The sequence below is a fragment of the Aplosporella prunicola genome, assembly GCF_010093885.1.
Source record: "Aplosporella prunicola CBS 121167 unplaced genomic scaffold K452scaffold_6, whole genome shotgun sequence".
In the NCBI taxonomy this organism is placed as follows: Eukaryota; Fungi; Ascomycota; class Dothideomycetes; order Botryosphaeriales; family Aplosporellaceae; genus Aplosporella; species Aplosporella prunicola.
Window position 1 is genome coordinate 1093635 of NW_022983534.1, and position 26454 is coordinate 1120088.

Sequence of the window (26454 nt, forward strand, 5' to 3'; positions counted from 1 at the left end):
CGCAGCAAGGCCCCAGAGCCATTGCCTCACTGTTAGTTCAGCACAATTCAGAGAATGGTCCTGCTCGCGCAGTGCACGCCGAGCCGCATCGCCATCAACTGGCGACACGCGGCTGGGGGCGGTCTGGGCCTGATCTGCAGCACATCCAAGGCCAGGCCGCATGCAGCGGAGCGCTCAGCCCTGAAACACACGACAACCTGCTGCTCGGACCGAAAGCGGCACGGCGGCCGGGCAGCCGCACATCCCACGGGCGCTTCGATCTCCGCTCTGCGGCCTTTCGCATCCAACATCAACCATGCAGGAAGCTGGATCCCCCATCATCCCGTCCAGATTTAGCCGCTGTCCCGTCGTTTCACTCCTTTCCGGCTGCGGTTTCAGATCCCACGTGACGTTGCGCCGCGAATTTGTTCACGGACCATCCTCCGCATTATTTCCCTACGAAGGCAGGGCTTGCGTTTGCGCTGCGAGGCTGATTTCGACTCTCGAGACTCCGTAGGGCATAGCGTTGGCCTTGGCGAATCAGGGTCCTTCGTTATCTCCCGTTGCATCGCCACGGGGGGCTACGCCACACACCGGCGGCTGTGGCGAGTGTCTAGGTTGCGGTGGGCTGTGCTGGTGGTGCTTGCTGTGCGGATCTGTCTCGTGGGGGCGTGTATGGCGGTTATGCTGTGCGGCTGTTAGTAATCGGGAACTACACTGCAGTTGAGGTGAATATTTTTGAGCGTGCATTTTGCGTACGCGTGTCATAGTGGCTACCTGTACAGATGCAGTTGTCGGCGATAGAGATTTGTGAAAAATGTATTCTACGCATGGAATAGTTGGTGGTAGTCTAGAAAACTGGAACAGACAGGACGAGGACGAAAGGCAAAGACGTACAAGAAGCTTCGCAACTGTCAGGTAAACTACAAGGAGGCAAGTAAATGCCCAGACGGAATCCATGAGCTAGACAAGTCAAGAGAAAGACTAAGAGCACAAAAAGGCCGGCAAGTGCGCAAGGGACCTGCCCTGCATCCCGTCAAGAGGATGGCTCAGAGTTGCGGCTTCAGTGTCTACGTCCCCGCGAACATACCTATCTACTCTATTTCTCCATGTTGTGAAGAACACCGTGGGTAAACAAAGACAGCTGAACGTACGCGATAATATCAGTAACAATGGGACTTAGCAATGGTAGGGAATTCGCAGAAACTAGTTCGCGGTAGTGCAGACGGGTACGCAGTCGCTGGAGTGAAAGCGCTTTTATGATCTTGCTCTCTTTATGTGGTTCTGCTAATCGGCGTATCACATACATCGTCAATACCGAAGACCGGACTTACCCTAGAGGATGGCGGTGTTCTGGATAATCTTGGCTTACCACCTATCAGACCTACTATGGTATACTCATTAAACGCTACAGCGGCCTCTTCAGCAACGAACTTGGCGAGGGCATTCCATGTCAACTCCCTAAATTTGTGCGCATTATCAGTCAGGCCTAGCGAAGGTAAGCGCCACCGTCTTCGAAAGAGCCTCATTGCCCGACTCATCGGATTTTTTCCAATTCATCTGTCTCTTTTTGCCCTTCGGGCGTAGTCGAGATTCCCCAAGACGGGGTTTTCCAGTCAATGTGGTCTTTGTACAGCTCCTTGGCTAGTGTTAGGTCCACACTGTCGGTGCGAGCTTGTTCTGGCTTGTAGGCAGCCTTTTTGTGCCCTCCTAGATGTAGTTTTTTCTTTCTGGTGTCCTGAAATGTTAAGGCTGGGACTTGTGTATTGCTTTGGCTACATTGGTACTGATTGCCTTTGCTGCGTCGTTCTGGAGATGCTCTACCCTTGGGTAAGTGGCGGCATGCCTTACTAGAATATAAAAGGATGGCAAGGGTTGTGTGTATGAGGCTACATCTCGTGTCCAGTATCGCGACGTTGAGCATTGTCTCCTCAAGCTTGGTCGGATTCGAAAGTGCAGGGTCGGGGTGGGAAGCGAAAGGAGAAGAGAAAAAGATATAGGAAGGGGAAGGGGAGAAGGAAAAAAATAAAAATAAAAATGAGAATAAAAATAAAAAGCGGGAGACAGATATAAACGACGGGTAGAGCTTTCAGAGGCCATTGATATCCATGTTCGAGAACAAAAGTAGATTGGATGGGGATGTGTAATGAGCTTAAGTGTTAAAATGAGAGCGTGATACGGCGTATGGTATCAAGGTACTACGGTCGCAGGGGTAAGTAAGGGTGATTAAGCACGAGCCCTACTAGTAGAATCACTCACGAAATCGCAGGTAAAACTACATTTTTTTTTTTTTTTGGTGTCCGAGGTTGCCTAGCTGGTACTTTACACCCTCAGAGACTCTTGACTCCTTAAAGCAAACAAAACGGAGCCTTTGCATATAAATATTGTCTGTTTTTTGGTTATTCCCGTCGGTCCGATTCGCTCGAAATCAACCTTACTTACCCTTGTGACTGTAGTAGTTGTATATTTGACTTTATTGCTGCTTGTTAAGGTTGAGGCCGGGGTTTCAGGTGCCGAGAGAGTGTTGTTTGCAATAGAGGACATGACGACGTGGAAGTATAGTTGGCTGCTTACGGGCGTTGCAGAATCAAAGCTTCTTAGCTTGAAGCTTGCTTGATATGGTCCGAGTCAAAGTTAAAACATGCGTTCGCCCTACTTACTATAGGTCAAAGCCTACGTATCCTAGCGTGCCTCCAGCCATATGGAGTACTATGAGCGGGAATGTTAAGGAGTGATATCGGGCATCTCGAGAAAGAGTGCTTTCTGAGTGGGTCTGTCCTGTGGTGATAGAGTGGTGGAAGGATTGTTGTACAGATGAAATTGCCATTTCCGGTACTGCGACAATTCTGACATGGAAATGAAGCAGGAATGACAGCGAAGAGATAAATGCCCTTACACAAGAACTTACGAAGACCATGGTGAAACCCACTAAAAATAGCGAGAGCCGGTGGGGCGCCGCTCAAGCGGTCGATCTCCCGTCCACCTCATCTGACCTGACGTCGAACGCACGTAAGGCAGGTTTCCAAACGCACTTGCACGCAGCACGGGCAGAGTCGCAAATTGGCCATTGGAGCAACAAAGGGGTGGCAAGAAAAAGACATAGACACTGATGGCACGATCGGTCATCGGACGAGGCGGTGCAGCAGGTGTGTAAAGCCACCAAAGCCACACGACAGATCGTTGCTGGATGCGACAGGCCCGACGTTGGACGTTGCCCGATATGGCGATTGAGAGCCTAAAAGAGCATCAGCCTTGTGAAATTACGGGTCACGGCCGTTTGGTAGCGCACGCTAGACGTCAGGAACCGTCATGACGTAGCGCGTGCTCGGGCTCGCACTTCTTCAGTCACAATGACCTCGCACCTACGAGCCATTGCTCCAACACCTATCACCACCAAATCATACCTTTTTTCACACCATGTCGACACCTCTAGGAGAAGGCCAACAGCTTCTGGGCGAGAGCGGCGAGTCGTACCTCGTCGTGAGCCCCATGACGGGCCCCAAGCCGGGCGCCGCACCCAACGTGTGGAGCGCCGTCGACGCAGGCTCCCAAGAATCCGTTTTCATCCTCAAGGCACCGGGCATCGAGGATGCGCCCTACCACGGCTGGCCGCGCTTCCGCTCAGAGATGATTATGCATGAGCTCTTCAAGGACAACCCACATATCCGCCGCCAGCTCGACCGCATCCCGCCACGCAAGTACTCTGCTGACGCCCCCGCGTTGGTGCTTGAGCCGACCGAGACGACGCTGTGGAAAGCTCGTGCTGCGAGGCCTTTCACTGATGACGAGATTACGGTTATCATGCGCGGCGCGTTGTTGGGAATCGCCGCTATTCATGCTAAGAACCTTGTTTACGCCGATCTGAAGCCTGACAACATCTTCGTCAACGGTTTCCGGCGGACGGCGGACCAGACGACGGCGGAGAACTCGCTGAATGCTATGATAGGCGATCTCGGGATTGGTGAGTCGAACATTAGACGCTCTAGACGCTCTAAGTAGGACCGACTAACAATCCCCAGTGATGGAGCCGGCGATTGGCAAGGTCCAGCCACTGGTGTACCGCAGCCCCGAAGTGCATTTCAAGAGCCTCATTACGCCCAAGGCCGACATCTGGTCTTGGGGCATGATTGTAAGATCCCTATCCCAAATCTGCATCCACTTGCTAATACCTAGTTGTCAGTATTGTCACCTTTTGCAAGCGCAAGTCCAGCACGACAAGTCCGGCCTCTACGACTTGCAAGACGGCGCCTCATATTACCACATTGAGCAAGAACTGCGACGTTTTATCAACGATGACTTCGACCTCGAGCACACCCCCTTTTACAGCGACTGCATCCTGCCAACCGGTCATATTCGCGCCGAGGAAGATATTTGGTCAACGCGCCTGTTGAAGGCGGGCGTGCCGAAGGCGCATGTTGACTTTTTGGCCTGGGTGCTGAACCCGGATCCGTATGAGCGCCCGTCGGCAGAGGACATTCTCCAACACCCGCACCTCCAGCTCGATATTGACGCCCAGAAGAATGAGGAAATGCGCATGGCAGGCATATTTATTCCTGCGTTATCGCCAACGTCTGAAGAACCGCCGCCTTCGAAAACCGCCGACACTGCTGTTGTCGAGTCGCCTGCTGTCAAGAAGCCTGCTGTTCAGACGCCTCCTGTCGACACAGAGCTCCCCTCTCCGGGCACAAGTATGCCGTCGCAACAGGCGGCCCAGAAGCCCACACAGTCCACGCAGTCCACGCAGTCCACACAGCCTATGCAGTCCACACAGCCTACGCGGCCTACGCAGCCCACCAAAGCTGCATCTGACGTCCCTGCAGCCACCCTAGCCGCTTCACTGTCGCCATCGACGCCGCTCGAAAAACTGGCTGCGGCCAGTGCAGCTGTAGGTGGCGCCGCCCCAATGCCGAAACTGAAGCGCGCGCATTCGTCGAACCCACAGATTCCCAAGCCGGACCAGAAGCGGGTGGTATCGCTAGAGCCGATAAAGTACGAGCACGAGATCGTTGGCGGGGGAACGACGGTCGGTCAGCAGAAGGCTAAGGAGAAGGTCGCCGATAAGGGGCGGAAGGGGGGATTGTTCAATTCGGGATTGATGTCTTCGTTGCAAGGGGCATGAAGGGGGACGACGTAGACGGAGGGCGTTGACGTTTGCAGTGAGAGCCGCTCCTCCCGCGGTTTCGGACGGGTGGGGATCGGGGCGGGGATCGGGGAGTACACAAGGCCACGGGCATCGGGAAAGGCGTAACAGGAATAAAGACTAATATACAGTTGTGCACGCAATGCGAGGCGCGAGAGCAAAAGCGAAAGTCGAGGAAGTGGAGAGTTTTTGGTTGCGGAGCGGTTAGAAGCGGCGGAAAAAGGGCACTACTTTACCGCACCCGCCGGCCGAACGGAGAGGCGGAAAACAGGCTGGCAGGCTGGGCAGCAACGGTACAAACGGTTTGACAACGTAGGGAGGGTTAGAGGAGGAAATGTTTATACTTTTGCCGCCCTCGATGCCCTCGACGAAGTGTCGAGAGAAGGACAAGAGGCAGCAGGGCGGTGTTGAGCGGATTAGCTCCGAGTGGAGGCCGTCGGCATCCCGAGCGCGGACCGAGAAGGGACGAGGTGAGGAAGAGGCAGGTAGACAAGCCAGTAGACAGACAGTCGCCGCAAAGCACCAATCATCTGACCCTGCACCTGATGGCACCACCACTTTCGTGCCTGGCCACTGAGCCTGCCCCGCCTGCTCGGCCAATGACGCCGCCAGCGCGTCGGAGTCGGTGCCGCTGTTGCTGTTGTTGGCACTGCTGTCTGTAGACAACCCTCCTTTCCTGTCTTTTTCCGTCACTGATCCTCGTGTCTTTTTCCGCTCTGTGAGCATCATGGCGGCACTGTCGCCCCCCTTTGACGGAAGTACCAAACGCAGGAAGATTACGCGCGCCTGCGATGCGTGCAAGGCGTATGTACTGGTGTTTTGTTTGCCATGTCTCTCTCTGCCTCTCTTCCCCCGCAGTCGGTCCCCTCTTCACCTCGGCACTGGCTGACCAGCTCGTAGAAAGAAGAAACGCTGCTCGGGCACCCAGCCTTGCCCGTCGTGCGAGAGGGCCGCCAAGCCATGCACCTATCTCGCCAGCTACACGCGCGGCCGCTTCAAGACTCCGCCGCCTCCGCTCCCGCTGCCGCCGCCGCCTCGCGCCGGGCTGGACGCGCTGGTCTTGGCGGCCGAGTCGTCCGCCCACGACGACAGCACCACGACGACGGCCACGACCATCGATGACGCTGCTCTCGTGTCTGCCCGGCACCATCACAAGGCGCGCCCGCGCCAGTCGCAGAAGCGCAGCGCTGCCGCCGCTGGCGGAAAAATCCCCCGCGCCTTTGCCGAGGTGCGCATCCCTTCGCCCGAGGAGCTCCAGCAGCGCGCCTACCTGACTCCGTCGAGCCACGACCCTCCGGCGGCCTGTTTCCGCGCGGACGCCTTCCGCCACCATGGCGAGTCTTGGCGCCCGCTGCCGCCCGACCCGGAGCGTATCCTCGTCGACGATCCCCCATCCAGAGGTGCTTCGCTCGAGCCTGAAGCCACGCTCGATGGGCATTACCTGGGTCCCGATTCTGGGATCGCGTGGTTGCGCCGGGCATGGAGGAAGCTGGGCCAGGCGCATCATGAGATGGGTGTAGAAGAGACTTCAGCAGAGGCAGGAAATAGGAGCTCTGGCAGTATCTTTACGTACGGCGACAAAGAAACGCCCGTAGATCACGATGCAGGCTTCACGTTCCCGTCCCCAGAACGGGCAGACTACCTCGTCGGTCGCTACTTCGAGTACGCTGCGCCGACGTACCGCTTCCTGCACCGGCCGACGCTGGTCTCCTGGCTCGCCGCAATGCAAGACCCCACAACGGCATCTAGCGTATCTCCCGCACGGCAGGCCGTTGTACTCCTCGTATTTGCCACGGCCACCATATACGAGCTCAATAAGCATGACCACGCCAAGCCCGACGCTGCCATCCGCACAGAGGGCGAATCCTACCAGCGTGCTGCTCGAGAGCACCTCTCGCGAGAAGCCGGTGCCCCGACGCTCGAGTCCGCGCAGGCCCGTTTCGCGCTCTGCCATTTCTTGCTCAGCACATCGAGACCCAACGAAGCGTGGTTCACATTCGGGACGACGGCGCAATTAGCACTCGCGTTGGGACTGCATCGGCGGCAACGCGAGCGGGCAGCACCTTCAAACGGAGCGCGGAGCGCGGAGACGGGCGACGTGCTCGTCGCTCGCGAATGCCGTCGCCGCCTCTTTTGGTCTATGTACACGCTCGACACGTACCTGAGCGTCATGTTTGGGCGACCGCGCCTGCTCCGCGACGAGGACATCACACAGCCACTGCCGCAGGCACTCAATGATGAAGACATTGCGCCTGAAGCTGGCAGCGCCGCTGCTGCTCCTAGGCCTGCGTCTCCCGCCAGCGACGCCGACTGCGTCATGCACGCGGCGATCTTCCACGCGCGACTTGCGCGCATCCTAAGCCGCGCAATTGCGCTCCAGCAGCGGCAACGGCGGCATCGGCGGCGCAGTGGAAGTGGCGGGTCAGCGGAGTCAGGCGAAGGGGAGGGGAGAGAAGAGGAGGAAGAGCAGCGCGCGCTGAGCGCGGCAGCGGGGCTGCATGCGGAGCTGGACGCGTGGAAAGCCCGCTTGCCGCCTTTCCTGTCGGGCGCGATTAGGCCGTCGAGTCTGATTCCGGTGTTTAGGCGGCAGGCGACTGTGCTGCAGATTGCGTATGCGCACGCGGTTATGTTTGTTGGAAGGGGGTTTTTAGTGGGTGGGGATGTTGGTGGTGGTGGTAGTCCTACTGCTTACAGCAGCTCCCACCTCCACCACCGCCACCACCACCACAATCATCACCACAATCACAACGCGCAAGCCTCGCCCTCCCACACTCACACCCACTCCCATTCCCACCCATCCCAACCCTCCCCCACCTCCCAGCACTCCCCTGCAATCTCCACCACCTCCTCCAGCACGTCCTCTCCCCCCTACACCACCACCAACACCCACAACCACGACAACATCCACACCTCCCCCCCCGCAAAACCAACACGCAAGCACCTCGCCTCTGCAACCCTGAAAGCGGCTTCCTCGGCTCTGAACCTGGTCCGCACGTTCGTGGCCGAGAAACAGCCGTTCCCGGCCTTCTGGTTCTCGCAGCATATCGCGTTTAATGCGCTGGCTGTGCTGTGGGTTTGGGTGCTGGAGCGGCGCGAGCGCAGCGAGCTTAGACATAGAGGCGAGCTAAGCCAGAGAGGCGAGCTAAACTCACTTCGTGGGCAGGGTGAGGAATTTGGGCGTGGTGGTGGTGGTGGTGGGAGAGGGGAAAGAAGTGACGGAGAAGACGACGAAGTAGCGCTCCTCGCCCTCGCGGACACGGTGCATGGCCATTTGGCGGCGGTGGGCGAACACAGCGCGCCGTGCTTGCGGTATGGGATCGTGCTGCGGGAGCTGCGGGATGAGGTTGGCGGCGTGGGTGTGGGCGTGGGTGGAGGTGGAGGTGAGGGTGGTGGTGCGGATGGGAGTAGGAGTACTGCGCTGATGGAAGGCGATCCGCATGGTAAGCCGCTGTATGCTCCTGCTGCTGCTGAGCTGCGGCCGTCGGGCTTGCTGCTGCAGTCACAGTCGCAACAACAGCAGCAGGCTGAACCGAGCACGGCCACCGCTACCGTCACCACCGGCGGTGGCGGTGACTGGAGCAACAACATCAACGGCGCCAGTGCAGCCGCGGTAGGAGACGTAGCAGGTGTAGACGCTGACGCCGACGCTGACGCGCCGTTCGATCTGGGCGGCTGCGGCTGGGGTGGCTGGGGTCTGGGTGTTGAGTTTTGGCCCAGGTTGGACGCACTGCCGTTGGGGGAGACGTTTTAGTTTGTGTGTGGGGGTTTCTGGGGTGGTGTTGGGTTGTAGGATTGAAAGAAAATAATTCTGCTTATAGGGGATGGGTTGGGCTTGTTGTAGGAAAGGGATAGGAAAGTAAGGTCGTGGTTTGGTTGTTGTAGGTTTGGTTCTGGGATTTGGGTTGTTGGGTGTTGGGAGTGTGGGGAAAGGCTATATGGATGGGTTTATATGAGAAAGTTAAAGGTATTGTATAAGGCTAAATACAACATGTTATCAACCTAATCCGTGTTTATAAATATTTGGATTAACGTTGGGACTTTGACTTTCCCTCCGGGTACGAATTCAGCAGTGCATCGGCACCATCGGCGATCCGCACGGACCCGCCAAGGCCAGGTAGATTAACATTGACGCGTGGAGCTCCCGGCGCAACTTGTCCGTACCTCCCCGCCATCCTAAGCGCATATGATGCCTCCGACCGGAACAATCGGGCACAATGTCTCTTGAAGCCTTGAGCCGCCGCAGGTCCAACTCGCCTTCGAACTCAGGTCGTTCCTCGCCCGCGCTCCGCTCACCTCGACGGCCCATCGAGGACGGTATGTACGTCGCTATGTATAGCTATAAGCTACCTTGACAGAGAGTCGCGCTTACACTCGGCCAGCCTCTATACGAAAAGACAAGTCGTACCGCCGATACGAGTCCAACGTCGAGCGCGCTCTTGCACTATTCGACACACCGCAGCAGGAATGGGCTGATTACATTTCATTCCTGGGAAGGCTGCTAAAGGTATAGAGCTAGCAGGGGTCAAGGGCTGTCCCGGGGACTGATGAGGACTTCTTTGTCTACAGGCAATCCAGACGCACCCGTCCGATGTTTCCGTCATACCGCACAGCACGACAGTCGCGACACGCCTGGCGCAATGCTTGAACCCGGCGCTGCCCTCGGGCGTACACCAGAAGGCTCTCGAGGTCTATACGTACATCTTCTCGATTCTGAAAAAGACGGCCTTGTCGCGTGAATTCCACGTCTACTTCCCCGGCCTCGCTTCCGTCCTCTCCTTCGCCTCGCTGTCGGTACGCCCGTCTTTCCTTTCCCTCATCGAGACGTACGTCCTTGCCGTCAATGCACAGGCACTTAGGCCGGCTCTCAAATCCGTTATATTGTGCCTGTTACCCGGACTAGAGGAAGAGACCAGCGAAGACTTTGAGCGTGTGGTCCAGCTCGTGGATAAGCTGCGATACACCATAGGAAATACAGAAGGGCAAAAGAGCGACGGCGCACAAGACTCGTATTTTTGGCAATGCTTCTTCCTTGCTACCATCACGAATGCGCCGCGACGGCAGGGCGCTCTTGCGTACTTAGTGCGCAGGCTGCCGAAGTTTGGCAGTGCGCAGCCCGTTAGGAGAAATTCTGTGGCCACGGAGGAGGAGCCTGGCGAACCGCTGTCTCTAGCTGCCGAGGCTGTAATCGCTCCGGAACCTGGGTTGCTCATACGATGCTTTGCTGCCGGACTAGGCGATCACCAGCTCTTGGTCCAGAGAGGCTATCTTGATCTTCTGGTGAACACTCTACCTCTCCACTCGGAAGTGTTGCAAGTACGCATTGATGAAAAGGACCTGCAACGCCTGGTTTCTGCGGCCGCCGGAGTAGTCGCGCGAAGGGATATGAGCTTGAACCGAAGACTGTGGACATGGTTCCTCGGCCCTGAGCCTGCCGCAGGTGCGGATGTCCCGGACGATCCGAAGAGCCCGACAATGGACGTCAACTCTCACCATGCAGCATACTTTGCTCGCTACGGTCTGCAGGCGTTGACAAGGGGCATCATGGCTTTGATTAACAGTCGTGATACGTCTCCAAGTGCAAGAGCCAGACCTTTTCGTATCTGTCTCTCATTGATGGATCGTTGGGAAGTAGGCGGTCTGCTTGTGCCTGCAATTTTTATCCCCGTCCTCGAGAGTGCGCGCATCTACGGCGAAACTGCCAGCAAAGAGAGCTTTGATGAGGTGATACGCAGTGCGAGCATCTTCTTCGATGGGGTTGAAAGCGGACTTATCTGGGGTCAACTCTTCGAATTGATAGACGGCCCGTTGACGGTAGAACCCAAGGACCAAGAAGAGCAGCTTCGCAAACTGAAGCTGGCAAAGTTCCTCATCAGCCGCTTCAACATCCGAGAAGAGGAGATGCTGCTTCATCATATTCCACTGGTTGCGTTTGCGATCCTGAACCTACTGAACTGTGACACTGCGAAGAACGACTCGAATGCTATGACACAAGAAATCACCAACACGAAACTTGATATCGCGGACGTACTCGTTCAGACAATACCCGAGCGGGCGCTTACTGGCAAAGAACCGAAGAACGGAAAGAAGTCAAAGTCACCCCCAAATGTCGAGAGCATTCGCTCGTTTTACCTCGATTCACAAGGCAGCCTTGAAGGCACTGGTTCACCATTCTCTCCTGTTCAGCTCCGAGACGGTCTTTTGCGTGAAGCGTCGAGTTTCTTCGTCAAGTCTCTCCGGAGTGGCACGTCGGATTCCATGACCGAGATTAGTACCAGGCTCCTATCAAACGTATTGATGAAGATTTCGGACACCCGGGCAGCCAACTGCGATGAGCTTCTGTCCGCTTTTGAGGCTGCGCTCAAAACTGAAAAGGCAGAGGCAAGCGTGCCGTTCCCTGCTATTCTTGCCATCACAACTATCCTTGGAGCCTTTCAAGCTAGCAACACCTCGCAAAGCTACTTCCCCCCTGAGCGGATGCCAGAACTTGTCAGTTCTCTTGTCAACGCAATTTGGTTTTACCTTTCGCCCTTCCGGCCGAAATACCACGTGGAAGCAGTCCGTTGTTTGTGGCAGCTGCAGGCAATTACAGCTAGTGATCACCTGGTAGAGGCAGCCATTACTTCGCTCATGACACGGAGCGCAGACGATGGAATAGAGTCGGCTGATGCCGGACGGCGTTTCTCTGTTTTGTGGGCGCACACGATTCACGAGCAGAATTCCCATACCGAGAAGACGGGAAGAGGGCTTTCGAGGCGGTCAAGTGGCGCGCCGACCTTGTCCAGTACTGTTCTGGTAGGCGGATACCAGGCCATCCTCACTCGACCACTGTTGCTCCTTCTGGACGCGCTGTCAGAAGAAGGCACGGAATTGTTTTCTTTTGTCAAGACTTGGTTGCAGGATCTGCCCAGTCTAAACAGAGTCTTCGATATCATCATCTCGCATCTGCACTCGCTCAATTGCATTAAGTACCAGTCATCCGACAATCTCGATACCTCTGCGCAGAAACCGCCGGCACTGACAGACGATTCGAGAGAGTGTCTGTATCATCTGCAGCATCTGCTCAGTATTCTTCGGTGGTCGTCCGATCATACTTGGGTTGTTCTGGCCAGGGATGTTATGTCGGTGCATGATACTTCTTCAAAGCAAACGGAAGAGGTGACTTTGCAAACCGTGTTGGTGCGGATCTGCGTGCGGTCTCTCTCCGTATCAAGTTCGCCTAGAGATTCAACCCACGTCGAGTCGCTGTGCCGTACGGCTATCTCAACCATCCGAACAATCGCGTTGAACCCATACGCTATGCCGCTCAAGGACATGGAGTTGGAAGTGTTTTTGATGAGTCGTCTCTCTTCGGCAAGTCCGTCATTGCAGAGTTTGCTGTTAGAAGCAACGCTGGCAGCGCTCCAGCTGCGTATACGCGGAACTGCGTTGCCATCCCCGGGAATTACTAGAGAACGGACGGGCAGCCTTCGTCAGTCGATGGAGAAGGCTGAAGCCGACGATTCGGCTATGGCGACAATGGCGCCGCCACCGCAACTTGTCAACTGTCTCAAGGCTGGATTCTCTTCTCCTTCGAGCCGACTGGTGCTCGACGACTGGGTTAAGTTCCTCATTGAAGTATTGCCTCTTTTCGCGGACACCCTTTTCCAGAACCTGCTCCCGCTTGTGGAATGCTTGTGCAAGCAGATCCAATTGGCATTTGGGCAGCTTAAATCAACGTTCCACAGTCCTCTTCATCCTGCTTCGATTGCACCAGAGTCAACATTGATTTCTCTCATGAACGGACTCGAGCAGATCTTGGCAAACGCGCACGATCGTCTGGTCATGCAGGAGATCAAGGTCACGGTTATGAAGCCCGCTGAGCAGCCACAAGGTTTCTTTGGCAATATGGTTTCCGGCGTCTTTGCCGCAGATAATCCCAGCCAAACCCGCGCTGCTACGGCAAACAGCCGTCTCACCGTCCTCCTTTGCTTCCAGGACACGGTCCGAATCTGCTTCTCCATCTGGTCCTGGGGCGGGTACGGCACCGAGGCTGGCAAGCAAGACCATACATCCTTGGCAAGTTTCGGATATACCAGCCTCCGCATGCGGAACCGTGCGAGGAGGATCTTGGAGCACTTGTTCACGGTCGAGACGCTCGAGTGTCTAGAAACTCTGGCGGTCATATGGTGTCGAGCTACGGCAGGCAGCGCGGAAGCAGCGGCTGTTATGGGTGTGCTCAACGTGCTCAATGGCTCCAGTCCGAAGAACACGACTCCTGCGATCTTCAACGCTGTGTATAGCCGCACGAATCCTAATGCGCTGGATCCTCACCGCATGTCGACTTTGACGTCTGATCTTGCGGAGACGGAACTGTTGGCTTTCTTGGTGGAGTACACGAGGAGCTTAGAGGACGATGCTATGGATGAGATTTGGCCGGACTGTCTTACTTTCCTGAGAGATGTGCTGGCGAACCCGATGCCGCATAGACAGATTTTGCCCTACTTGTTGGAGTTTACAGCAACTCTGGCGGAGAAGGTGGATAACACAAACTTTGGAGAGCAGCGGAGGATGAGAAGGGATCTTGGTGTAAGTACGACTTGTAAATTGTCTGATATGCAGCTGACGTTGTTAGGATCTCTTCTTACGCCTTCTTACGGCGACTTTTACAACGCGACCAATGGGCTTCCTGCAGGATACTTCTTCTCTTTCGGTCGACAAGATTCCGCAGGAGGAAAGTACTGTCAGCACGCGCACCATGGATATCATTGCTATCCTGGTGACAATTCTTCCTAAGCTTCCCCTTATCCTGGTCGACAGTGATCGCATCACGAATGCCGTCACGTCCATTTGCACTAACGTGATTGGACCTACCTTCCGAGCAAAGTCTTATCCGGAGAATGTCTCACCATCACTTCTTGAGCTGCTGTACCAGCTCACACGTACAGCTCAAGCAAGCAAGGCATGGAAGAAGGACGTTTTGGACGCGTTCAATGATGCCAAGTTCTTTGCTCATGGCGTGAGCCTGGCAAGGGAGAAGTGGTTGCCAGTGCTTAGACAGTGGTGTTTGGCGGACAAGGACCGCATGCCTGAACTCCTGGGTCGACTGAGCGCACCAACCACGGCGGGTATCATGTTTGGCGTGGGTGCGGCATCAGCCAGACAGGAGGCGGATCGCAGGACGCAGCTGAACCTCAGACGCATTGCCGTGCTGATTCTGGCGAACCCAGAGGACATGTTTGTGCCGAACATGGGGCTTCTCCAGGAGAAGCTGGTGGAGCTGCTGACAGCCACACCGGCATCAAGCCCCAGCGCGGCGACGCGAGCCGAGATATTCATGCTGCTGCGCGCGCTGATCCTGCGGACATCAGCGGTGCACCTGGCGCCGCTGTGGCCCGTCATCAACAGCGAGCTGCAAACGGCCATCTTCAGCATCCTGCCCGACACGGAGCAGCACGAGCGCTACAACAACCTCTCGCTCGTGCAGGCCTGCAAGCTGCTCGACTGCCTCGTCGCCCTCGACCAAGACGACTTCCAGCTGCACGAATGGCTCTTCGTCACCGACACCATCGACGCCGTCTACCGGCCGCCCGAAGCACAAGCGCCCATCGCCCTCGTCGACGACGTCGCCGAATCCCTCAACCACGCCCAAGCCGCCGCCGCGAGCGCGACGCCCGGCGCTGCCGCGGACGGCGATCCCGGCGTCAGCGCCGCGCATATCTCGCCTGAGGCGCTGGGGTTCGGCCGCGTCGACGAGGCCGATGCCGCTGCCTTGTCATCGTTGTCGCTGCGCCGCAGCTTCCTGGACCCCGTCCTCAAGAGCGCCGAGTCGGGTGTTGGCGATAGCGCGGACGTCAAGGCCATGCCCAAGGCGGAGCTGGTGCAACGCGTCTTGAGGCCGTTTTTGGGCCAGTTGAGTATCGTCAAGTTTGAGGAGACTTATGGCATGGGTGGGGTGGATGGGGAGGGCCTTGAAGGCGGCTTGGTCGAGGATTTGTTTGATGAGGGGGGGATTGTTTAGGTGTGGGTGGTGCTGTTTTAATATATCTTGCTCTCGTTTGATGATGGGGTTGCCTGCGTTTTACATGACTGTTTTTTGTTTGTACCCTATGCTGTGCTCCTTCACTGACTGCTAGGTACTGTCTGTCTGTCTGTCTGTCTGTCTGTGCACGCTTAGTCATCCCAACCGCCCACCCCACCACCACACCACTCTCCAACACCCTCCACGCTAACTACCTAGGTAACCAGCAGCCACACTCTCAGTCTCGCAATGCGCAACAGCGTCTCCCAGCGTAATCCGTACGCGCAGACATCCACGTTACGAACATCCCGGCTAAAGCGTGCCGAGCGTCGAGCGGGGAAGCTGCATGCATGATCTGACGTCCGACATGCAGCACCCTGGTGACACGGGCAGGCCAGGGCAGGCCAAGGCAGGCGGGAGGGGTAATGCATGCAATGCGTAGGTACGCGCGCGCGCCAAACGCGAGAGCGAGCTCTGGCTTCGGATGTACCTGTGCGACTGCTTCGACACACTCTACCACTCTGCCACTCTGCTGCATAAGGTGTCAAGCTCAGCCTCGTTCGTTGTCCTGTCCGCGCTTTCGCTTTCGCTTTCGCTGCTGTTATCCGCTCGCTGTGTGAGCCGTGAGTGATTGCTGTCCACTGGCTTCCTTCTGCTCTTCCTCGCCGCCTCGTTCGCCTGAGAGCATCGTCGTCGCCGTCGTCGTCGTCGCGCACTTAGCCTACGAGCGCACCATCCCGCAACCACTCGCACCGTGTCGTGTACACAGCTACAGCTATCCACGCAATGGCGCCGCTCCTGCGCTTCCCTTGCGCATTGCACGCCGCGCGGCTCTCGCAGCGCGCGCGCCGCCCCCTCCTAGCATGGCGCTGCTGCTACTACTACTACAGCACTGACGCGGCAGGCTTTCGGCCAGCATCGGACTCGACGCCATTGCCGGACGCTATGCCCTCAGCCGACTCCCCGCCACCAGCGGCTATGACGACCCGCCAATCCAGCGCCGAAGCAGTAGCGGCACCAGCACCGTCGCCGTCGTCGCCGCCAACACCCGAGCGCACGCTGCAAGCGAAATGGGCCGCGCGATGGGCACAGCGGCCGGGGCGGCTCTTCAGCTACGCAGACATCGCGCACGCGCTGCTCGTAGCCAACGCGGCCGCCGCATCGCCGCTCGCGCCCGTGTACGCTTGCCACGCCGCGCCCAGCGTGCTGGAGAAGGTCAGGAGCCTGCGGAGCCTGCGGGCGCACGCGCCGCTGCACCGCTCCGTGTACCGGCACGCGGCGCGCCTGGCTGCCAATCTCGCGGGGCGCGACGCCGGGGGTGCGAAAGCGACGGCCCTTCGGCGCGTCGATGGCTATGTCGCCCGCTTTGGCACGGATGCTGTGCTCTTGTATTATACCTTCCGCCACCGGGATACGCGCGTTCCGAGCAGAGAGGCCCGCCACCGGAGCCCTTGTGCCGCGCGCGAGGTTCCGCATGCCGAGGACCATCTGCTTGATATGCGCCGCTTTCTGGCTAGGGTTTGGGAGGCCGTTAACCTGGCGCACGTCTCGTACAGAGCGACTCAAGGCTTCGATGCCCCGCATAGTGGTGCAGAAATGCGGGGTGCCGATTACATTGAAAATCAGAGAAAAGCCCTCCTCCGTTCAGGCGCCCATTTCCCCATGGAACACCAGATTGTGTTTGGCAATACCAAACCCAATCGCCCCAAAGTCATGATGCTGTCGGACTTGACCACCGAGGAATGTAGGCTCCAGTTAGCAGTTAAAGAGGCTGTGAATCATATGACTCAGATGCTGGATTCTAGATCCGGCCTTATACGAAAAGTCGAGAAAAAGCTCCAGAACCTGGCAAGCGCCATCATCGTGTATGCTGGAAACTCTGAAATTCAACCACGGATCCACTACAATGCCGCTCGGGAGTTGCTCTGCCTATTGGCTCCGCTGACACCTGCGTTCGCAGAGGAAGCTTGGATTGTGTTGCTTGAGGGGCCGAGCGCGTCGAACTATTCGCCATCGCCCGGGAGTTTGAGCGGCACCGAGGATGTTCCCAACGAAATGCCAAGCTTCAATAGCATGGAAGAAGACTACAGCGACAAACCCAGCTCGAGTGACGCATGGGAAACGAGCAACGCGGAGGGAGAGAGCAGCGAAACGCCAAGCTTGAACAACATAGAGCAAGCGAGCAGTGACATGTCAAGCTCAAGCGACGCGGCAACGAGTAGCAGCACGCCAGACTTGAACGACTGGGGAGATGCTTATAGCAGTATGCTAAGCACGAACGACACGGAGGAAGCTCGCAACGATATTGAGGCGAGCAGCAATACGGAGGAATCTCCCAGCGACATGCCCAGCTTGAGCGACGTGGAGGAAACGAGCAGCGACATAGAGGAAGCTCGTAGCCCAAGCAACACAGACGCAGCAAGCAGCGCCAACGCAAGCACGAGCGGCACAGAAAAAGAAGAAGAAGCTCCCAGCGCCGAGCCCCCTACGACCAGCAACGGAACCAGCTCCAGATGGCAGATCCCAGCATCCGAAGCAGCTGCCATCGACACTAGCCACGGGCTGCCCATCCGCGGCAGGCCCGAAACCATCTGGTCGGTTTTCGACCAGCGCTTCCCGCAGCAATGGCCGCAAAACGGCATGCAGCTACTGCGCTGGCGAGCCGAGTCGGCCGCCAACACTTGTGCGAACTTTCCCGCTTCTCGCGGTGCCGCCGCCGCCGCCGCCACAGGAGAGTTAGATCCGGAGTCGCAAGACGTTGAGGAGTACTGAGCGTTGGCTCGTCGCTGATGTTGTCTGCCCACTGAAGCTCGGGTTCGGTGCGGGAGTTGGAGTCGTGTAGGTCTTGCCAAAGTTCGATATTGTGAAGCTCTGCATATAGCGAGAACAGTGGTCTTTTGATACTGTAGAAGCTTTTCGTGTGTCGTCGTGTTTGTCTAAAACGGCTGTTTGGTCTTTTGGTCTGTTGGGGAAGGGTTTTCGATAGATCTTCATGTCTGCTCCCTGCGGGCCATGCCATATCTGGCTCAAGAAATTGTCGTGCATGAGAAGCGAAGAAGCACTCTCAGCTCGGGAACCATCCGGCCTCCTGCATCGGCCAAGCAAGCCAGGGTCTAAACCTCTCGTCCATGAAAGAATAGATTCCCGAAACGAGATGCCGGGTCCAGCCCTCGCAGCACATAATCGTCAAGGGTTTCAGTAGGACGCTAAAGTAAGCGAAAACGGCCAGGGCGACAGGGTCATGCGCCTGCACCAACGCGATAAACTCATCCGAGAGGCGGTACAGCCAGATGAAGACGAGCTGGCTCTCGCGGTCAGGGCGCTCGCTGCGCCGCGTAGCCTTGTAAGAGAGGGACAAGTCGTCGATAGCAGCGACGCAGACGTGGCGGTCGGGCTTGTTGGCCAGCACGTCGCTGACCAGGAGGCGCAGGCCTTGGATGTGCTCGTCTTCGGGCAGCGCGGCCGTCTCCTGCCGGATCTTGGCCATGCGCGACCCGACGCGGAAGAGGGCCCCGAGGCAGCTGCTCGTGAGGCAGTCTTTGGCTGTCAGGAAGATTGACTGCACGCCCTGGAACAGGACGAGCCACGCCGCGACGCCGTGCGCCCCGAACAGCAGGTATTCGCCGGGTTGCGGGCCGGCGCTCATGCCGATGGTGGCTGTTAGGACTGCGAACACGTACAGCGCGTGGCAGTTGTGCGGCGTGATGGTGCTGAGCTCGGCTGAAGCCAGCCGCAGCCCCTTGTCCCGGTGCTGGTGCCCTTGCAAGAGGTAGTAGACGCTGCGCTCTGGATGCGTTCGCGCGAGGTCGATTGCGGAGAAGGCTAGCACGCCGTGCATGACGAAGTGGTGCTCGAAGCCGACTTCGGGCACCGTCACCCGCCATAGCGTCTCCAGTACTGGACCGTGGGTCATGCGTTTGTAGGCCGAGGTGGTGTAGTGGTGGAGCAGTTCCAGGTCCGAGAGATCCAGTGGTCCGGCTAGGCGGTTGTTGAGAGCTTGTAAGTTGCTTGTTTCCAGCGTATGAAGATCTGTGGATAGAACGTCGGGAAGAGGCAGCTGGGAAGCTGAAGCGGGAAAGTTTGCTGGTGAGACTCCAGGCCCTGGAGCCGTAAACACGAGAGACGCTTCGAGGGGCAGGCTTAGCTGAGGGCCGGTCGATGCTGATGGCGTGAGAATGGAGGATTTGAAGTCGCAGTCGATATCGTGATGGATGCAGTTTGTACAGGCTGGTTTACGCTCGTCGCACTAAGCAAGCGGAGTTAGCTTGGACTGAAGCTGTTTCGTCTGTTTGAATGTCATTTAAGCTGAGCTTCTTCCTATCATCGCTCAATGTCTTCGACCCGCGGCAAGTCAGGCAAACTCTTATTCGAACAACTGTAGTATTAGATGGGTAGGCACTAAGACGGTGCGCGTCGCATGCAGAACGATGTCATGAGCGATAACAAGAGTCGCATTCTGCACAACGAAGAGACGAAAGCCGTGAAGAACGAGGGAGAATGACGAGACGCGAGAAAAGCAGGCAAGCGCCGCGAGTCTTACCTTGATCCTCCGCTTCTTACAGTTGCCACACCCAAGCCTCGACTTGCGGTGGGCCTTGCGTTTTTTGCGCTCCACCTGCATCCTGATGAGCCGTGTGAGGAGGGCAAGAGAGGGCCGCTACATCGACGATGGAGGCGGTCCGAGCTAGCGTCCCGAACGGGAAGCGGCTGCACTTTGGGTCTTCCGAAGTTGTGCCACGCGAATACGGGCTATGCATATACGATCCCGCCTATCAGAGCCGAGGGGATACGGTTTACGGATGCACTTCGTACTCGAGTACCCACTACATGCTACCCTACTTTTACACATCAACGGGATTCAATTGGATTTACTACATTGCTGCGTCGTACTGTCAGGCATACACTCGGATTTTAAAGCTTAACAGCTAGTAACACTACAGCTCTGTTGAATCAAGCATGACCAGTTCGAGACTGCAGCAGTAAGCGGACACGGCTAACCCAATCGGAACCTACCTCATCCTTGGTCTACTATTGTACAATACTCTATACGCAAAGACAGCTAGCATATTCCTACACCCAAGTATAACACCACATCCTACAACCGCACAACCAACGCGTACTGTTTATCCCAGCAAAACACTCACCATCAACCAAGCCAAACAGCACACCACAACCCCCGCCTCCCTTACCTCCACAACCACAACCACCCCCTCGTCCTCCCTCATCCCACTCACCTCCAACACGCACAGCCTCTCCCACCCATCCATCTCCCCATCTCCCATCCACGCAGCACCGCACAGACCCACCCCGGCATCACTCCGGCCACATCAACCCCCTAAAACAAAAAAACAAAAAAACCTCAAACCACCCCCCGCCCCCCTCCCAAGAGCAAAAAAGGGTCTTGCCGCGACTCGAACGCGGGGCCTCTCGCAAGCTATTGTGTAAACTCAGGGTGGACCCTAAGCGAGAATCATACCACTAGACCACAAGACCGTATTGCTCCGTGGTGGAGATGGGTGGTGAGGGGGGTTGAGGGTTTATATTCGTAGAGGGGGTGGGAGGTGGATGTGGTGGTTGGAGGCGGTGGTGGGGAGGCGTGGAGGGGGAAGGGGGTGTGTGGGTAGGGAGGACGGTGATTTGAGTTTTGGGATGAACTTACTGCTGCTGTTGCTGCTGCTGTTGCTGCTGCTGTTGCTGCTGCTGTTGCTGCTGCTGTTGCTGCTGCTGCTGCTTTGTTGGGTGTACGCTTCTTTATTGAAGTGCCTGACTAGGCAAATAACAGCATCACTGTAATTCTCTTTCCTCAGTGTTTAGTTTTCACCAGCGCACATCCTCTCCCACCCCACAACCAACTCAAAACCAAAACCACGTCCGCGCACAACACATCCCAGCAACGACTGCCCAACAATAGAAACCGCTTGCTATGCACAGAGTATCATTACCGTATCTACATCTCCAATAAACGTACAACCCCCCCCCCCCAAATCCCCTCCACACACCCTACAAACGCGGCCGCCCACCCCTCGCCTCCACCTCCGTCATCCACACCTGTCGCGCCGTCCTCAACTCGGCCTCCAAATCCTCCTCCCAGATCCAGCTCATCCGCTTCAACAAATTCGCCTCAATCCGCTCCTTAACATCACCACACCCCTCCAACTCAAACTCATACAGCCGTCCCGCCTCGTTACTCGTGCTAACAACCTGCTGCGTCCTCGGTCTGCGCACAATATCGAACGCCGCGAACGCGGCCTCCAGCTCCTGCACTGTCTTTGCGCCGCCAACGAGGTTCGACATGACGTATGCGTCCTCGATAGCCATGCCGGCGCCCGAGCCCTGGTGCGGCGTCGTCGCGTGCGCCGCGTCCCCGATTAGGCACATCCGGTCGACGTGGTAGGTGCGTGCGTGGGGGTGCTCGAACAGTGCCCAGATGTCCGGCTTTTGCATCAATGTGATGATGTCCCGTACGTGCTTGGACCAGCCGGCAAAGTCTGCGGAGAGCTCCTCTTTGCTGGTTGAGACGACCCAGTTGGGATCGTCCCAGGTTTCTTTGCTGCTGAATGCGACGACTAAGGGGGGGTATTAGTGAGTTTGTGGTTGTTGGGAGAGGGAGGAGAGAGAGAGAGAGAGGGGGGGGGGGGGGGGGGGGGGGGGGAGGGGGGGGGGGGGGGGGGGGGGGGGGAGCGATGTATAAGGGAAGGCGACGCACCGTTCATTGTGTTGCCCTTCTCGATAGGAAACGTCAGGACGTGTCCGTGGTAGCCAAAGTACATCTGGCTGTTACGCGCCAGCTCGTCTCCCAGCAGCTCGGCCGCCTTGTCCATAGGGATAAGGCCGCGGTAGGCGTACTTGCCGGAGAAGACGGCCTTAGCCGCAGGGTCATTCTCGCCGAGGACGATCTGCCTGGTGCGGCTCTTGATGCCATCGCAGCCAATGATAGCGGAATGCACCGCCTCGGAGCCGTCCTTGAACTTCAGCTTCACGTTCCCATCCGCCAAATTCTCGACATCGACGAGGCGCTTGCCGAACTTGGCCACGCCCTCGGGCACCAGATGCACCATCTGGTCGAGAAAGTGGGCGCGGTGCACGCTGGCCTGGCCCTGGGGCGTGGGCAGCGAGGCAATCAGCTCGCCCTGGTCCTTGTCGGCATGCTGCCCCTTGGCGGCCTGCCCGCGCCGGAAGTCAAACCAGATGTTGGCCTTGCTCTCCCACTGGTTGTACGTGGCGACGTTTGCGAAGCCCGACCGGATCTCGGGCGAGATCAGAGACATGGCCCGCGTCGCGTTGGCGCCAAAGGCCACGCCGGCCCCGATCTCCCCAAACGCGGGCGCCGCCTCGTACAGTGTGACGTTGACGCCGGCGCGCAGCAGCCCGACCGTCAGCGTTATGCCGGCGATGCCGCCGCCGACGACGGCTATGTCGAAATCGTGGGAGTGGGCGGGCATGGCGGGCGGGGCGGAGGTGCGGTGCGGTTCGGTCGGATAAGGTGGGTAGGGCGTGTCGGAACGGGGATTGCGGGGGTTAAAGGGAGGCTGCGGTGCTGGGCGAGAGCAATTGAGGCGTCCAGGACGACGGTAGATAAAGGAGAGTCGAGATTTGAGGGGCGGTAGCAGGGCGGACTCGATGAGGCTCGCACGAAGGTGCAGCTGCACTGGGCATCGGATGCGGCACCGCGGGTACGGGCTGGGGTAGGTGATGACGCCAATGCGTGTGCCGCCATTTCCAACGTCTGCCCTATGAGCCCCTGCCTCGTGGCCGTCGCCGCTGTCGGAGTTGGGACCTCCATCAGTGTGTGTGTGTGTGTGCTCGGCCCGCTGGCGTTCCGCCTCGGTTGTTCCTGAGGATGACGAGTCCCGCGAGAGCTGATCCTCCGCACGCGGCACCGCTGCCGTCGAGTTAAGCTTTGTGGAGCTGGCGCGGGGTATCATCCTCCGGTCACCACACCACGCTGCTGCTCTCACCACCACTAATACATAACCGTGTCGCTCACCTTTCTGCCTGTGTCTGTTTCTCTGTTTGTTTATTTTTTCCCGTGAGTCGCTCCGCTGACCCTCCTCCACGTGTTTGTCTATTCGTTGCACGCGGCTACCCCGCTCTTGCCCGCTTGCTTCCTCTTACATATTCCCACCTTTACTCTTCGCTCTTCGTCTTGCTCGGCCACGCAGTCGTCGCATTTTCGATACCCCGCCGTTCCACTCTCTCGCCTCTGACCGTCAGCCTTAATTCCCCAGCGCCATGGGCGACATTCGAGCCAGCGACCTGGAACACAGTCCGATTGGTGGTCGAGAGATAACCGTCCTGGTCACCGGTTTCGGCGTAAGTACCTATAGCCAAGGCCAGCTCAGCCCCGACCAAAAACTAACCACCACGCAGCCCTTCCTGCCCTCGTCGCCTCCAAACCCCTCCCACCAAATAACCTCTCTGCTCCCGCCCACGCTCCCCAGCACCAGCACCACCAGCAGTCCCAACCCCTCCCACCCCATCCGCCTCTACACGCACCCCCACCCCCTCAAAGTCGCCTACCATGCGACCTACGCCCAGCTCCCCACCCTCCTGTCGCAGCACACGCCGGACCTAGTGCTGCACGTGGGCCTCGCCGCCGGCCGCAGCTACTACGCCATCGAGCGGAGCAGCGCGCGCAGCGGATACGGACGCAACCGCGACGTCGAGGGCCGCCGCTTCGAGCCCGCCGAGAGCGACGCCGCGTGGCCGCCGGACGTGTTCCCGGCGCGCCTAGACACGACCCTGCCGTTCGAGGAGTGCTATCTGCGCTGGGTGAGGGGGTGCAGGGACGTGGGTGTTAGAGTGGGCAGGGCGCCGGAGAAGGACGTCTTCGATTTGAGACCGAGTGATGATGTGGGCAGCTTTTTGTGCGGGTTTATTTACTGGAATAGCTTGGCGTGGTTTTGGGAGCGGGGGAGGCGCGAGAAAGAGAAAGAGAAAGAGAGGGAAAGTGAGAGCGAGGCAAAGAAGGGGGAAGCAGGCGAGGTGAGCGCTGCTAAGAGCGAGGGCGAGAGCGAGGGCGAGGATGCCAACATCGAGAGCGGAGCGTGTGCCCGTGGTGAGGGCCGACCGCTCAGTGAGGACCCAACACTCAGTGAGGGCCGCAGCCTCGTCGACACAACCACTCCACCCCCAAAAGAAACAAACGCCACAACCAGCACCACCTTTTCCTCAACCGACGAGGAAGCCGACCGCCCCGTCATCTTCCTGCACGTCCCGCACTGCCCCACCGAAGACGACGTGCGCCGCGGGAAAGCCGTCACCGAGTGTCTCATTCGGGCTATGGTCGACACGTGGGTTAAGGGGCGGGAGGACCGGGCGGGCCGAGCGGGGAGGCGATAGTGCGCTGGCGTGCGTGGGCGTGTGGGTGTGCGTGAGCGGGGTAGCGTAGACGTAGGGCGTCAAGGGCGGGGTGGGCGTTTGTGGGAAGGCCCTAGTGCGCGCGCGCGCTGAGGTATTATCATGTCATGGGCTGTGATGCGCGTGCGTGTCTCCGTCCATCAGCACATCATGGCCACTTTGTTGATTAGACAAAGCACGAGGAAACTTCTCGAGTCAGCTAACGTGTACCGTTCTGAAGATCTGAGACTACCTATGTACGTCTTATTTAAGGAAGTGGCAATTCTTGAAGCCATCGGCTACGGTATCGCGATCTGAACTGAACTATCGGTCAGAAGCAGGAGATTCTCGGTGCCAGTGTTCTGTGTAGATTGTCCAGTGACAGCGATCGGTTCTGGAAATCGGAAAACCCTGTCTGTTGTGTTACCTGTAGCGGACTGATTGTTGTTGTTGTTGGATGCGCCTATGCAGTAGGTAGCGTTATACCCGTGCCGATATGGCTCTCGTTGTCTCAGTCGCTAAATGCAGTGCCGGCGTCATGCTTTGGGAGCCTCCGGACAGTCACTTGAACGGTGGTCGCGCTGTCCGCAATGATCGCAGTCGCGGCGAACTTGCCCTACCCTGCAGGCACTTCTCATGTGTCCCTTCACCTTGCATCGGTTGCAGATCGCCTCTGGACACTTGATGGTGCAATGTCCGGTTTGACGACAGTTGTGGCAAAGAACGCGATCGGAGCAGTCGCTGGGGACGTGATCGGGGCTGCCGCACTCATGGCACAGTTGGGGTTTCTCATCAGGGCAGTCTACGGATTCCTTCTCGGGACATTCGCCAGCAGCGTGGCCTTGACCGTGGCAATGTCCACATTCGATGACCATGTTCTCCTCGGGGCTCTCTCTGGTGACTTTGCCAGGGTTGATCTTCAGGTGAATATGCACGCTGATGGAGCCATCGGGGTCCTTGTCCGGGTCCACCGACACCTGGATATCGTGCAGGCCGGGCGATTGGAGAATCTCAGTGATGTTCTTGTAGGAATCAGGCACCTAAAGGCATGTCAGAGTCGTTGTGAGCTAGTGGCAACGAAAGCGTGATCTTACGTGAGAAACGCGTTCCGTGTGAGAAGCCTCGTCGTCCGACAACGGCTCAAGCTTGGGCACCTATGACAAGTCAGCATCCATGTGTATAGCACCAATAAAGCCGTGGAAATCTACCGGAGAAGCCTCTCTGTCTGCCATCTTCTGGGTGTAGGTGGTGCTGGTGCTGGTTGAGGAGACGGTCGAGAGTTAAGTTAGTCGGGTGGGTGGCCCGTGTGCCCCGACACCGAGTTAGGCAATCTAGTGAAGTGAAGTGAGGTCGGGACAAAACGAAGACGGCTGAGTTCAGGAGAACAGAAGAGGAAACGCAAGATGGCGCGAGTATCTTTCACCTTTGCTACCGTTCATCACTATGTCTGCTGCTATGAGCCACTCTATAATCTACATTGTCTACGGGGGAGGCATAAACATGAAGCGCCAATAGTCTTCAAAACGGCAAGTCACTCAGCTGCAGTACGGTATAATTTACAGGCATCAAGCGGATGTTACACTGCATTCCTTTTACAAAGCTGGTGCAAGCGCAATAAAGCAAGAGCTCTACTATAATGTGCCCTTCCGTACAACGAGATTCTTTATAGCGGGTGTTTGTTGTTGTTTGACGTTTAATGTGTGTTTGACAAGTGAGATTGCAGATAAGAGAAGCCTTCCTTTATACGGGCTAAGGAGTTTGTGGAAATGAAGCGAACTGAAGGTCTTGCATATAATTCGTTCTCGAGGCATCAGCTTCTTTTTGGATGGGTTAAGGTAGAATGCCTTTGGAAGCAGATGGTATCTAGGCCTTGACAATTTGTGTATTCACTGTGACTACTTTACCCCTTAACTGCATGTCAAACCATGTCCGCAGTACCTATTGGGTACTTCTTAGTAAGTTATAGGTGGTCTGTACTTTGTATCTTGGTAGTTCTACA

General features: G+C 57.3%; 8 protein-coding genes and 1 non-coding gene across 9 annotated transcripts; 5 read left to right on the forward strand and 4 right to left on the reverse strand.

Annotated features, from left to right (window-relative positions):
- The first annotated feature begins 3362 nt into the window (after nt 1-3362).
- Nucleotides 3363-5572, forward strand: K452DRAFT_266905 (uncharacterized protein). The gene is made up of 3 exons (XM_033538817.1): nt 3363-3940; nt 3999-4108; nt 4160-5572. The coding sequence occupies exons 1-3, from the start codon at nt 3397-3399 to the stop codon at nt 5096-5098; spliced, it is 1593 nt and encodes a 530-aa protein (XP_033400508.1). The 5' UTR covers nt 3363-3396; the 3' UTR covers nt 5099-5572.
- A 225-nt stretch (nt 5573-5797) lies between these two features.
- K452DRAFT_245934 (uncharacterized protein) lies at nt 5798-9119 on the forward strand. The gene is made up of 6 exons (XM_033538000.1): nt 5798-5923; nt 6020-6176; nt 6459-7533; nt 7585-7781; nt 8058-8283; nt 8356-9119. The coding sequence occupies exons 1-6, from the start codon at nt 5847-5849 to the stop codon at nt 8868-8870; spliced, it is 2247 nt and encodes a 748-aa protein (XP_033400509.1). The 5' UTR covers nt 5798-5846; the 3' UTR covers nt 8871-9119.
- A 214-nt stretch (nt 9120-9333) lies between these two features.
- Nucleotides 9334-15218, forward strand: K452DRAFT_316717 (uncharacterized protein; the record flags this gene model as incomplete). The annotated part of the gene is made up of 4 exons (XM_033543996.1): nt 9334-9433; nt 9499-9623; nt 9686-13684; nt 13731-15218. The coding sequence occupies 4 exons, from the start codon at nt 9334-9336 to the stop codon at nt 15114-15116; spliced, it is 5610 nt and encodes a 1869-aa protein (XP_033400510.1). The 3' UTR covers nt 15117-15218.
- A 390-nt stretch (nt 15219-15608) lies between these two features.
- K452DRAFT_285133 (uncharacterized protein) lies at nt 15609-18198 on the forward strand. Its single transcript, XM_033540062.1, has one exon. The coding sequence runs from the start codon at nt 15903-15905 to the stop codon at nt 17886-17888; it is 1986 nt and encodes a 661-aa protein (XP_033400511.1). The 5' UTR covers nt 15609-15902; the 3' UTR covers nt 17889-18198.
- Nucleotides 18035-19775, reverse strand: K452DRAFT_147599 (uncharacterized protein). The gene is made up of 2 exons (XM_033535499.1): nt 19657-19775; nt 18035-19362 (listed from the first exon to the last, which is right to left on the reverse strand). The coding sequence occupies exons 1-2, from the start codon at nt 19735-19737 to the stop codon at nt 18181-18183; spliced, it is 1263 nt and encodes a 420-aa protein (XP_033400512.1). The 5' UTR covers nt 19738-19775; the 3' UTR covers nt 18035-18180.
- A 737-nt stretch (nt 19776-20512) lies between these two features.
- Nucleotides 20513-20609, reverse strand: K452DRAFT_t45. The gene has a single exon. It is a non-coding gene; the product is annotated as a tRNA-Pro (tRNA).
- Nucleotides 20610-21116: 507 nt separating this feature from the next.
- On the reverse strand, nt 21117-22611 carry K452DRAFT_316720 (uncharacterized protein; the record flags this gene model as incomplete). Its single annotated transcript, XM_033543997.1, has 2 exons — nt 21823-22611; nt 21117-21682 (listed from the first exon to the last, which is right to left on the reverse strand). Exons 1-2 carry the CDS (start codon nt 22556-22558, stop codon nt 21117-21119), a joined length of 1302 nt encoding a protein of 433 aa, XP_033400513.1. The 5' UTR covers nt 22559-22611.
- A 460-nt stretch (nt 22612-23071) lies between these two features.
- On the forward strand, nt 23072-24807 carry K452DRAFT_316721 (uncharacterized protein). Its single transcript, XM_033543998.1, has 2 exons — nt 23072-23429; nt 23487-24807. The coding sequence occupies exons 1-2, from the start codon at nt 23349-23351 to the stop codon at nt 24456-24458; spliced, it is 1053 nt and encodes a 350-aa protein (XP_033400514.1). The 5' UTR covers nt 23072-23348; the 3' UTR covers nt 24459-24807.
- Nucleotides 24705-25687, reverse strand: K452DRAFT_344927 (uncharacterized protein; the record flags this gene model as incomplete). Its single annotated transcript, XM_033545434.1, has 3 exons — nt 24705-25495; nt 25550-25609; nt 25664-25687. 3 exons carry the CDS (start codon nt 25685-25687, stop codon nt 24992-24994), a joined length of 588 nt encoding a protein of 195 aa, XP_033400515.1. The 3' UTR covers nt 24705-24991.
- Nucleotides 25688-26454: the final 767 nt, after the last annotated feature.

Excerpts from the sequence above, each read along its gene's own strand:
- K452DRAFT_266905 (XM_033538817.1), top strand. The coding sequence starts at position 3,397 with ATGTCGACACCTCTAGGAGAAGGCCAACAGCTTCTGGGCGAGAGCGGC. Across the intron at positions 3,941-3,998 it reads GATAGGCGATCTCGGGATTG|TGATGGAGCCGGCGATTGGC; the intron begins GTGAGTCGAACA and ends AACAATCCCCAG. Across the intron at positions 4,109-4,159 it reads TCTGGTCTTGGGGCATGATT|TATTGTCACCTTTTGCAAGC; the intron begins GTAAGATCCCTA and ends CCTAGTTGTCAG.
- K452DRAFT_245934 (XM_033538000.1), top strand. The coding sequence starts at position 5,847 with ATGGCGGCACTGTCGCCCCCCTTTGACGGAAGTACCAAACGCAGGAAG. Across the intron at positions 6,177-6,458 it reads GCGCCGGGCTGGACGCGCTG|TCTTGGCGCCCGCTGCCGCC; the intron begins GTCTTGGCGGCC and ends CACCATGGCGAG. Across the intron at positions 7,534-7,584 it reads GCATCGGCGGCGCAGTGGAA|AGCAGCGCGCGCTGAGCGCG; the intron begins GTGGCGGGTCAG and ends AAGAGGAGGAAG.
- K452DRAFT_285133 (XM_033540062.1), top strand. The coding sequence starts at position 15,903 with ATGGCGCCGCTCCTGCGCTTCCCTTGCGCATTGCACGCCGCGCGGCTC.
- K452DRAFT_147599 (XM_033535499.1), bottom strand. The coding sequence starts at position 19,737 with ATGCAGGTGGAGCGCAAAAAACGCAAGGCCCACCGCAAGTCGAGGCTT. Across the intron at positions 19,363-19,656 it reads GTAAGAAGCGGAGGATCAAG|TGCGACGAGCGTAAACCAGC; the intron begins GTAAGACTCGCG and ends CCGCTTGCTTAG.
- K452DRAFT_316721 (XM_033543998.1), top strand. The coding sequence starts at position 23,349 with ATGGGCGACATTCGAGCCAGCGACCTGGAACACAGTCCGATTGGTGGT. Across the intron at positions 23,430-23,486 it reads TCCTGGTCACCGGTTTCGGC|CCCTTCCTGCCCTCGTCGCC; the intron begins GTAAGTACCTAT and ends ACCACCACGCAG.